At 56.7% G+C, this 12,052-nt stretch overlaps 1 protein-coding gene and 1 long non-coding RNA gene across 2 annotated transcripts; one reads left to right on the top strand and one right to left on the bottom strand.

The window, feature by feature from the left end:
- Positions 1-4,351: 4,351 nt before the first annotated feature.
- Positions 4,352-10,428, top strand: SUMO3 (small ubiquitin-like modifier 3; the record flags this gene model as incomplete). Its single annotated transcript, XM_015597641.2, has 3 exons — positions 4,352-4,516; positions 7,759-7,830; positions 9,083-10,428. Coding segments are annotated over 3 exons (330 nt in total), but the record flags the coding sequence as incomplete, so codon positions are not given.
- Positions 10,429-10,511: 83 nt separating this feature from the next.
- Positions 10,512-12,046, bottom strand: LOC112471647. The gene is made up of 2 exons (XR_003043358.1): positions 11,431-12,046; positions 10,512-10,859 (listed from the first exon to the last, which is right to left on the bottom strand). It is a non-coding gene; the product is annotated as an uncharacterized LOC112471647 (long non-coding RNA).
- Positions 12,047-12,052: the final 6 nt, after the last annotated feature.

Here is a 12,052-nt window from a genome sequence, read left to right as displayed (position 1 = left end):
CGCGGCGCCGCGCGTCCCGACTCCTCCTGGCCCGACATACCCCGCCGCCACCGCCCCTCAGCCGCCTGAACACAGCGTCTCCGGAACCCCCTGCCGCGTCCAGACGTCCCTCCCTTGGAGTCCTCTGTCGGGGTTCCCTCCACCGACCTCCCCCGACGGGAAGCTCCCCTCCCGAATCCCGGTTGCGATCTCGGACGCTGCCACCCACTTTGGGGAGAAACCCCGCCCGCTTCCGCCGGGACCCCTATCGGGCACAGCCCCTCCCCAGGACCTCCTCTGTCGCCGGTACCCTCCCCTGCTACCCCCCTCGCGCCGGGGCCCTAGTCCGCAGACCCGCCCAGCGCTGTTTGCTGAGGCCCCCTCCTCGGTCCTCACTGCGGGCCACCTCGAGGGACCCCGAGAGGCCTGGCCTGGCTGCACGCGCTGGCAACCTTTACCGCCGCCCGTCTTGCCGCCCTCGGGCGTGTGCCCACCCTCCCCAAGTATGTCCCTCGGCGTGCCCCATCCCCTGGCCCCCATGGCGCCCTCGGGCCTGCGCCCACCCTCTCCGTCGTCCCTAGGCGTGAGCCTCCGGTCCCCATGGCGCCCTCCGGTCTGCGCCCCTCCCTGGCGTTGGCCTCAGTCCTTGGGGATGCCGCAGGCGGTGTGCTAACTAGTGTTTAAAACAGGCTTCCGAAGCTTTTCGTCTGCACTGTTAGGCTAGTTTTTTTGCCTAAGGAAGATCTGCTGGCTTCCTCTGATGACAGCCGCGTCCTGGAGGTCGCACCCCCACAGCGGAGACCGAGCCCAGCGCGTGGGCAACACAAGGGCACAGCCGGGCTTGGGGTGGACCTGCGGGCCCACGTGGAGCCCACACCCTCCCTGCCCCGCTTTGAGGAGAGGTCACATTGGGGCGCACCTCTCTGCAGATGCAGCGGGAGCAGCCTTCGCTTTGTACACGTGGGCTCCAACTCAGCCTTTTCTGCCGCGGCTCCTTCCCAGCGGGTCGTTGGGCCAAGAATAAATGCCGTCCTTACCTTCTCCCGGGCGGTTTCCTCTCACTGAAGTTTAAATAGCGTGATGTGCACTCGGTGCTCGTTTCTTTGGTGTTTTTAAACTTAACTCTGCCAGTCCTGTCAACTCCCATTGTCTTGTCAGTTGCATAAACACATTTTAATTGCTTCTAAAAGGACTAAATGCTTTGTCGTGCCTGCTGAGGAGTCCCCTCTGTCCCCTCTGCTCTGGGCCTGGCAGGAGGCCATGGTGCTCTAAGAAGGAAAGCCTGACGGGTCGGCTGGGAAAGCAGCCTCTCGCCCCTGCATGGCGGAGGCACCGACTGCAGTGAATTGTGGTCTTTTTTAGGGTTTCTTTTTTCTCCCATTACTCTGTTTATTCGGAATTCACCAGGGGTCTGGGACAGGCCTTTTGTTCTTGGTTTCCCTCTGTTAGAGGGGAGAGGTACCTGGGGCCTTCAGCTGGTGCCCCATTGTCCCTGGTGGGGCCCTGTGCACGGTCTGCAGCCACTGCCTTGTGTTTCTGTTCGCTTTGTGTTCTGGGCCCTGCATCTGTTTGTTTGAACACGTCTGTATCTTTTCATCATGAAAGCGAATGCATCCTCTGTCCTCACGCAAAGGAATGAAGTTGGATCCTTCTTAACACCATGTACAAGAATTAACTCGAAATGGATCAAGGACCTAAATGCGTAAGACCTAAACCAATAAAACTCTTAGGAGAAAACAGACAGAAGCTTCATGACATTGGACGTGACGATTATTTCTTGGATATGACGCCAACAAGAAAAAACAGACAAACTGAACTTCATGAAAATTAAAATTTTGTGCATCGGAATGTGATGTGGACACTATCAACAGTGAAAAAGTAACCTATAGACGGGGAGAAGATGTTGTAAGTCGTATATCTGACAAGGGATTAATATCCAGAATGTATAGAGAATTCCTAAAACTCAACAACTAAAAAACAACCCCACTTAGAAATGGGCAAAGGACTTGAGTAGACATTTCTCAAAGGAGACATAGGCCAATGGCCAATAGGACATGAAAAGATGCTCAACATCATCATCGAGGAAATGCAAACCAAGACCTCATACCCACTAGGATGGCTGCTGTCAAAACAATAAAAAGTGTTGGCAATGACGTGGAGGAATTAGAACCCTTGTGCACTGTTGGTGGGAATGTAAAATGGTGAGCGGCTGTGGGAAACAGGATGGCAGCTCCTTAAAAAGAAATTCACCATATGACCCAGCAATCCCACTTCTGGCTACATACCCAAAATAATTGAAAGCAGGGTCTCGAGATACTCGCGCACCAGCGCTCGCTGCAGCATTATTGGTGATGGCTAAAATGTGGAAGCAACCCAAGTGTCCATCGATGGATGAGCTGGTGAGCAAAATGCCCGTCCATACAATGAAGTTTTAACCACCCATGAAAGGGAAGGTGATTCCGACACACACTATGACGTGGATGGACCTTGAAGACATTATGCTGAGTGAAATAAGCCAGATACAGAAGGACAAATACTGCATGATCCATGTCGTTGAGGTCCCTAGAATAAAAATTATGGAGACAGAAAGTGGGATGTGGGTGCGAGGAGTTATTGTTCAGTGGGTCAGAATTTCAGGTTTGTCAGATAAAAAGAGCTCTGGAGAGGATGGTGGTGACGGCTGCACGACCTTACGAACGTACTTAATGCCACTCCAAAATGGTCGAAATGGTAAATTTTACATTGTGTGTATTTTAACACAGTAAAAATAATGGAAAAAAAAACTCCAAAATGGTCGAAATGGTAAATTTTACATTGTATTTTAACAAAGCAAAAATAATGGAAAAAAACCCCATATCTACGAGCGTGACGTGGTACCCTGGATCGGATCCCACAACAGAAATAGGACGAAAACTGGCAGAATACCAAGAAAGCTCGAAGTGTCCTTGCTAATGACGTGGCAGTGCTGGGTGCTCAGCTGTGACACGCACATGGGGCTGCAAGACGTCCACGTGGGGACGGGCGTGGGGCGCACAGGAGCTCGTGAGCGCTGTTTTGCAACTTTTCTGTAAATGTGAAATCATTCCAAAATAAAACCTTCAACTGCAAAAAATACCCAAATGCATTCTTAGTCTCTGGGAAACAGAGCGGGTGCTCCAAGAGGGGCCGCCCAGCGCGTCTCGACCGGGGGTCACTGAGCACCTGTCTGCCCCGCCAGCTCTCCCACCCCACACGAGTGTAGGTTGCGGGCATGAGCGGCGTGTGTGGTGCCCGGCCGAGTGGCCAGTGGGCGCCTCCCCCGGGCATCCTCCTCCAGGCTCCTTGCTGGTGTCTCGCCTCCTGGGGCGACTTCTCGGCTGCTCCAAGAACCCTGGACAGAGCTGCACCCCACACAAGAATTTGAAGAGCCAGCGTGCGGGATGCAGCCGCCTGCTTCCAGGCCCCTTCTGTTGGGTGGCTGGGGACACAGGGAGGGGAGCAGGGCCCCAGCCCTCCCAGCAGGGCGGGTAGGGGAGAGGTGTGGAATCCTCCACGGAGCCTGCCAGTAGTCCTGGCGCTGAGCCCTGACATGGCGGTCACTCCTCCAGGGCCACACTGACAAGTGACACATCCAGGAAGAGATGAGCATGTGTGTCAGCCGGAGAAAGTGCAGCATACGCTTTGATTTCCATCAAAACTTGGGCCAGCTTCATCACTTCATTAAAAAATAAACGACTCCTTTATTCCCAAACGGTGCCAGATAAAGGAGGCGGCACTGTGCCTGCAGGACCCTCGAGGGGCGTGTCACTGCGGACGCGTCACTCTGGCTCCTAGGAGATGCTGCAGACGGAGCCTCTGCCCCGTGACAGACGTGCTGCGTCAAGTCCACGTGTTTCCAGGAGACAGGAACTGTGCGTCCTTGTTCGGGAGCGTGAGCACGTCAGGGCTCACGTGAAGGCAGATGCCGGGAACGTCCCCGCTCAGGTGGGACTGACCGAAGGCGAAACTGCACAGGGAGGGCTGGGCTTCCCCCCACGGTCGCGGGCAGCAGGAAGGTGGACGCGTGTGGGCGGCCTGGCTCGGCTGCTCACAGCACGTGGCCCCCCCTCCAGCCTCCCAGGACCCATCTTGCGACAGACGGGACTTCCAGTTTTCTCCTACATTTGTTAAGCGGACTTTTTTCTTTGAATTAACAATCTGTGAGCTCTGTAGATCTGCGTCGCGTTTCCTTACACACGGATGCTCGGATGTTAAAAATAAATTCTGTGTAAAAATAAACGTCACGTGGCTGGCTCTAGATTGCTAAAGAATTTTAAGACTTAGGTTGCTTTTAATGGCTTAAAAAACCCAGCAATTACCTAAAGACTTGGCCTTAAAACCGTGGTCGTCTTGAAATGTGGTGTCAAGGCCCCGTTCGCGTCTTTTGCAGGAGGGTGTGAAGACGGAGAATGACCACATCAACCTGAAGGTGGCCGGGCAGGACGGCTCTGTGGTCCAGTTCAAAATCAAGAGACACACCCCGCTGAGCAAGCTGATGAAGGCCTACTGCGAGAGGCAGGTGCGCTGCGGCGGGCGCTGGCCTGGAGCGCCTGCGTGCGCGTGCGTTTGTGCGTCTGTGAACGTGTGCATATTTGCATGCATGCGTGTGTGCGCACTGGAGCGCCTGCGTGCGCGTGCGTTTGTGCGTCTGAACGTGTGCATATTTGCATGCATGCGTGTGTGTGCACGTGTGTGTGTATTCGTGTGCATGTGCGTGTCTGCGCACACGTGCGCTTTCCTCTGTGGCCTTTCTCCGCCCCGTCTCCAGGGTGCGCCCACCGCCTGTCCCAGCAGATCCACTGTCCGCCCTTCCCCAGGAGGCGGGGGCGGCGGCCTCCGGGTTGGGGTCGGGCTGGACAGCTCCTCCCTCCGAGGTCACAGAGCCTGAACCTGTGTGCAGCTCCTCCTCCTCCCCACGGTGGCTGGGCCATGTCTGTGGGGACGCAGCCCTGGTCACAGTGTGGTTTCCAGATGATGCCCGATTCCTTCCCTTGGTTCATCAGTCGTCACTGGCCTCCTCCCACAGTGACCAGTGAGACTGCACTTTTTTAGCTGTCGCTGTTGGTAGTGTCACTTTGAACTCGTGGCTCCAGTGTACCTGTGCTTTGTCCCTCGGTCTGTTTTGTTCTCATCAGTGCTCCTGTGGCCTCATTTCTGGTCCCAGGGCCCGTCCAGTCCCGCGAGTCCTCACTCGGCGGCTCTGCCCGCGCAGTGCTCTGGAGTGACGAGGTGTGGGGCTCCTGGTGCCCTCGGCCTGCCCCGCGCCCCCTCGATGGAGCCGTTTCTCTGAGCAGCAGGCAGCTGTCCTCTGCCGCCGTGGGAGCGCGAGTGCCGAGTCGGCCTCCGCTGTTGGCTTTGAGACTCCGGCCTTGGGAGTTTGTTGTCAGGACACCGCAGGAAAGTGACGTCACAACGTCTTGCTCTGGCCCCTGCTTCTCAAACTCTGCTCCCCAGAAGCATCTCTGCCAGCGTTTCGACTTTCTCTTGAGCTTTTTCTCGGTAAATGTGCTCACGCTGTTCTGCGTTTTCAGTTTAGAAGTTATTTTTACCTGTGAAAGGTGGCGACTCGGCTGATGCTGCAGCCACGGCGCGCTCTCCCTCGTCCTTGTCCTCACATTCGATCGCTCGTCTGCCACGACCTGTCGAGTGTCGTTCTTCCTCGTCTGGTGGTGGTGCGGCCCACTGTGGACGCACCCCCACGTTTCCCGTGCTGTCCAGCCCCCCACGTAGGCAGGCACTGCTGCGTCCTTGCTTTTCCCGTTGTCCTGGGAGCCCCTCCTGTCCTGTGCCCCCTGGACAGCTTGCTTTTGAGGCTAGCTGTCTCCAGAGCCGCCTGAGTTGTTCTGGAAGTTTCTTTCCCTCCTTCCGGTGTATTTTCTGTATTAATCACCTTTCCTGTTTTGATGGAGCACGTCTTCCAGGCTCTTGTTCAGAAAAAGTATGTAAAACGCAGCATCTCTGAGACACAGCGTCTGAAAACGACTTGCTTCCTATACACCTTCGGCCTGGGATATTGGAGTGCACAGAAATTTCAGGGTCAAAACTCATTTTCCTGTGTTGTCTGCCCCCGGCTTCCGGTGTTGCTGTGACCGTCCAGTGGCATTCTGGGTCTGTCGCCTTTGCGGGTAACTCGGCCTCCCTCTGAGCACTGTCGGGGCCCCACGCCCGTGTTGGGGCTCCCACCGCCGCGTGCTTCGGGGTGCGGTTTCAGCTCTGCCTTTCTGGGAACCCGTCTCGGTTCAGAACCGCACCTCTGTCGGTCCTGAAAGCTGTGTCCCTCTCCCGCCTCGGCTCCCTCTCCTCGGTGGTGTCGCAGGGACCTGTTCACCGGTCCTGACCTGTTCTGCACCGGTTTCGTCGTCGCTGTGGGCTTCTTTTCTGGGGCCTTTTCTCAACTTTATGTGGACGGTCTGATTCCTGTCGGGATTGCTAATCTCCAGTTTCTAAGCTCTTGTGCTTTGAGGCTTCTTCCCCAGTAGACTTACTGTTGCTTTCCACATTCCTGCGAACTGGAAGCGTGCACGCGCGTGCACGCGTGTGCGTGTGTGGTGTATCCTTGGACCCCTTCCCCCACCTGCGCCCTCCCTTCTCCATCTGGTCTGGTCTCACACATTGAGTCTTCCCCTTAAATGCCCTCTAACCCTCGATTAACTGCTCGCATCTAAGAACGAAGCACTGAAACCTGGTGAAAAGCTGCATGCTTGTGTGTGTGTGCGCGCGCGCGTGCACAGGGCCCACACCTTGCTGTGGGGCGGCCTGCTAGGGTTCGTGGTATGGGTCTCCCGGATGTGGCAGCCTGTGAGTCCTTGAGTTTTCCCAGAAGTGACCTCCAGGCTCCTGCCTGTGCCGTGGGAGTGCCCGCCACTCCCCACCGCTGGGCTGCGGCCCGGGCTCCCTCTGTCTGGGGGAGGGGCAGCTCCTGGGCTCTGGGATTGCGGACCTTGGCTTGGGGGCTGATAGGATCTTCGAGGCATCACCCTAGATCAGCTGCTGGCTGCATGTCGGCCTCCCAGAGTGGCTGTGCCAGACCCCGCCTCTCGGGGCTGCATCTTGTTGCCCCGACCCCACCCCTACTTTGGGGTCTAGTGTCCACAGCCTTGGAGCCTTCAGCTTCCAGCTCAGCGGTGACACCCGTGGTCTGTTGGCCCTTGCCCTCTCCCGCTCTTTGTCCTGTTGTTCGTTGCTTTTTATTTCTTTATGCTTTTCAGTAGGGTCCCGGGGGTGGGGTGGGGCAGAGGTGTGGGCTCGACCCCTGCCTGTCCTGTTTGCGTGAAGTCGGAACGGCCTTTTAAAGGTGGTCGTCTCTGCACACCGACCTGTTCACATTCCCTCGGGACACAGAAAGGCGACACGTGCTCCTTTGCGGATGGAAAGTGTCCTCCTGCCTTTCTCAAGGCCCCAGCCATTGGGATTGCTTCCCAGTGTCCAGCGGCGTCCTTGTCACATGCCTCGTCACCTGGCCTGTTACTGAGAGACTTGAAGGGGGTCGCGGTGGTGCCGGCACTGTGGAAAGCTTGCTTGGCTTATGGGGGGAAGCGAGGGTGAGGATGTGCGTTGGGCTAGAAGCTGCTAGAATGGTACTTTCTGAAGATGTGGTGTTGCCGTCACGTAGACTCGATTACAGGCCCACCGGCGGGTTTAGAATCAGTTGGCTCGTCAGTCTGTGTGTTCTGAATTCTGGTATTTTGGTGTAAATATTTCACTTTTCTGAATTAATGCGTTGCCTGGAAATATGGACTGGTATTTGCCTTTTCGTTACAGGGCTTGTCAATGAGACAGATTAGGTTCCGGTTCGATGGGCAGCCGATCAACGAGGCGGACACCCCGGCCCAGGTATGGCAGCAGCATCTGACTGAGGCCCCCACTGGCCCTCGTGGGGCACCTTAGTGTCCTCAGGGGCCTATTACCAGGTGGTTCAGTGTTTAAATTCGGAGGTTCATTGTTTCAAATGGGAAGGAAGCCTTTGTGGGACATCCTCCTCTGCGTTGGGAGATGTGGGGCGTGGGCTGGACGCTGAGGGCATGGGGCATGGGCGCGGGTCTGGGTGGACTGGGGCGGGCGCCCAGGCCATGGGGTCAGCGCAAGTCCGGCCTAGGCCCAGGCCCTGCTGGCAGCGGACCCGGGCAGAGGCTGTGGTCCAGGCTGGGCCCTCGTCATTCATGGGCTGGATGACCTCGTGACCCAGAGCCACCGACTGTCAGAGTCTGCCTGGCCCTTCCCAGGGACGGCTGTGTACCTCTGCCCACTTGCGGGACTGTGCAGCCACCCAGGCAGCGGTGGGCGCCGAGGGTTCCCGGGGGAGGGAGGCTGCCCTGCGGGGGGCCGGGGAGCCCTCCTCCCGCCCGTCACCCTGGCCCTGTCCAGGTAGTGTCTGCAGCATGGTGGCCGCCGGCCCCGCTCCTTGTACCCACGTCTGAGATGGTTCCGGACGCTCCTGCCTCCAGCGTGTTGGTCTCCGACTGGCAGGAGCTTTTGTTCTGAGAACAGGGGGAGATCGTGGGAGGGGTCTGTGCTGCGGGGTCAGGAGCAGGGGCGTCACCTCACCCCTGGCCTGGCCTTGAAGGGGGGGTGCTGGGGAGCGGGTGCGGGCGCCCGCAGCGGGCCTTCGCACGGTGGCGCCTTATGTTGAGATTCGGTTTGCTTTGGAATCTGCAGGCACCATCCACTGCACTTGTCACGAAGGGGGTGCCCCTGCTGGTCCCCAGGACTTGCTGCCGCTCACTGGCTGTTCCTGACTGGAATCTGCTTCTGTGTCATTTTCAGTAACAGTGTCACATCCTTGTCCGTTTTTTAATGAGACTTCGTTTTCTATCAGCTGAAGTTGGCCTTGAATGTTCTTTCGTGAGTTCTGAGGGGAGGCCTGCTGAATGAGCAGTGTGCTGGGAATCCTAAGCGTAGCCTCTCCTCCCTGCCTGTGACCCAGGAGTGACGGCCACAGAGCAAGGGTGTGACAGCCCGTGTGCGCCAGTGATGGGGACAGTGCTGTAGATAGGTGTATTTCGTCGAGCAGTTTTTGTTTCTGTGACGGCGAGAAAACTAACAGCTTCTCCTTTTGTCTCTGTGCCCGTCACGCCGACCCTGCCAGCTGGAGATGGAGGACGAAGACACCATCGACGTGTTCCAGCAGCAGACGGGGGGCTCGAGGGAGACCGGCTGCCGCGCAGGACGCCGCCTCTAAACGGAACGGCCCCCCTTCGTCACCGTCCTTGTATTTGCCGTTGAATAGTGAGCACGTGACCATGCCAATCGCAAAGGAGTCTGCGGAGACCGAGGACATCCACCCACATTCCTTTCCTCTGTGACACACTGCGGGTGCCACTCAGAACTCTGCAGGGATGAATCCTCCCTCACCTGAACCCGGGCCGGGCACAGTTGTCATCTTCGTTTAGGGAAATGAGTCGTGAGGCTTTTTGGGATTTTGCTTTCATTTTTGTTTTTCTTTCCCCTTCCTATGACATGTCCCCCCAGCTTGTGGCCTGAATGTCCCCTTTTAGTCTAGATGGGGATCTTATCCCAGGTATTGACACCCCCCCAATCCCCCCCCACCGCTTATTCCGATCATGTAGAGAGCTCATGTCACCACACTGGGAGTGCTTCTGTGGGACAAGTGTTGGGGGCACGGTGGGGAATGGGAGACAAACTTCCGGTTCCCATTTTTTGTAGGCACAGGTTTTTTAAGTGCTAAATATTGCAAATTTAAGTTTTGTGAGAATATGGTAGTCGAAGGGAGAATACTGGAATGCTTTCTGAAAGGTAAGAAGGAAAACAGCTGAGTCCCTCAGCAACAGGGCCCGGGGTGCTCTGCTCCTCGATGTCCCCTTGGGCAGTGGCAGGCACAGCGCCCGTGATGCTACACGGGAGAAGCGTGGTCAGTGACAACTGGCTTTGCCCCTTTTCTTAATGCAGAGGAAAGTAACCCCCACGTCTCTCACTTGGTGATAGTACTGTGGCCTCAGTTCTCTTCCCGTATTTGCTTCTGATGAGTAATTATGGCCTCTATATAGAAAAGTACGATTAAGTATTGCCGAATTTGCAGTGACGTTTTTGTGTCAAAGAGCTACTTACAAGTGTGGCCACACGCAGGTCCGCGCCCAGGGCCTTCCTGGCCCTCACACGGACTGTGCTCTGCTGCTTCTCGAATCTTAGCTGTGATTCAGTTCTGTGAAGCGTCTGGGGATCTGTATCTGTTCCACCCTGAGTCCCACTGCCCTTTCGTACGGACCCACTGCTGCCTGATGGCCCTGCTCTGCCTCGTCTGCCACTTGGACAGCGCGACCGTGACCGCCGTCTCTTGCTTGCCTGGAGTCTCGCCTTCTCTTGTGTTTTGCTGTCGGGGCGCGGGTGGGGCCTGCTGGCTGTTTATTCACCAATTTGTACATTTCTTTGTTGCCCTTTACTACTGTAAACAGTAAATATAGTTTGGTATTCGGTCTCGTGTGTTACATACTGCGTTTGGAGGTTGGCGCTGTCGCAATTCAGCATGCGTCGTAACCATTTAGCGAGGCCACTCAGACTTTGGTTTAAAGGCTAGGTGCCGAAAAGTAAGTATTCCCCTGTGGGTTCCCTCTGTGACCCTTGCAGATTGCCTGTGCTGGGCGGGGAGGTTCCCGAGGGGTCCGTCCTCTCCCGCCTCCCAGAGCTCTCTGGCTGTCGGTTGCGCTAAACTGGCATTGTGACCACTCCTTTCCGCTCCTGGGTGTCGTGTAGATAGGCTTGGTTTTGGAGGCAGCAGATCTGGACGTCAGTCTGGGTGTCTCAAGCTGTTTGTTGCTTGACGTTCAGACTGTTTTCCTCAGGGCGGCCGACAACCTACTCTTTGAAGCTGAGCGAACTGATGTGAATGAGAACTTCCCGGTGGACTGCTGTGACAAAACCAGGGTTGAAAATAACTGAGCGGTTTTAGGTAGTCCATCAGGTGAGACGACCCTAAGCCGAAAGGTGCAGGGCAGCTAGGAAACAGCGCGGCACCCTAGCACCTGGTCTACACCGGCCAAAAGCAGGATTCGAGCTCGTCACAGGGACTGTCATTGCCCCCGCACTTGTGCCTTAAGTTAGAAGAGCAGGGCTGCGTGTTTATCTGGGACGTTAGAGCAGAGCCGCTGGACCTCCCACCCGCGGCGCCGCACCAGAGAACACGGTATGTCCTCGAGGTTGTCTGAAAGTTAATGCAACTTGTGCATTTGGAATAATCTTGGTGTTACTATTTTGAAAATATTAAGTTACACAAATCTAACTCCCGTTAAATTGACGCTTCAGGAAGAGATGTGCCCAACTTATCCTGTTATTCGGTGCCCTGGGTCCCAGCTAGCACTTTGGTTTTGGCACTTAAAAGTCCCATGTCCCAAGAACCCTGGGTCCTAGGAAAACCGGGAGGTGTCGCCCTCGTGCCCACGAGCTCACAGCTGGGAAAGCATAATAATGTTAAAGCTCTACCTTAGAACACGGGTTCAGCTGTGACACACTTTTCATATTTTAGAACTTAGTTGCCAGAGACGCATACTGTTTTCTGAGCTTGCTGGTCTCCCCCGCGCGGCTATCACACACCCGCTGCTCAGCCCGTGGTCGCGCTGGTCAGCGCGCTGGCTGGGGCTCGGCTGCCCCTCGGGTCTCCCCAGCTCCTCTCGCCGGGGGTAGGGGTGGTGGGCAAGTCTTGGGCCCCCGATTCCGGCTGGGCCGCGCCACCATCCCAAACCCAAGACCTGCGGGGAGGTAGTCGGGGGGCACCGAGGCCTTCGGAGACGGGGCCTGGTCAGTGACCACGCCCGACGGCGGGGGCACGGCGAGCGCGCCCGTCGCGGCCACGCCATGTGGATACTTCTCCAACTGCAGACTCTTCGTTTTCCACGCCCCCTTCTAGTGTCCTTAAAAAAATGCCAAGTGAATGACGTCTGCACAGCCCGCCGTCCACCGCCCCGTCCTCCATCGGACCCCCGTATGGCCAGTGTGACGCAACAGGCAGTCCCTAGGTACGCAATCCGGGGGCTCGCGGCCCGGACCCCCGGCAGGTCCGAGCCGCACAGGAACTGGGGTCGTCGGGAGCAGCGATCACTCCGCA

The sequence above is a fragment of the Pteropus alecto genome, unplaced genomic scaffold (assembly GCF_000325575.1).
Source record: "Pteropus alecto unplaced genomic scaffold, ASM32557v1 scaffold339, whole genome shotgun sequence".
NCBI lineage: Eukaryota > Metazoa > Chordata > Mammalia > Chiroptera > Pteropodidae > Pteropus > Pteropus alecto.
This window is presented reverse-complemented; position numbering and strand designations above follow the sequence as displayed.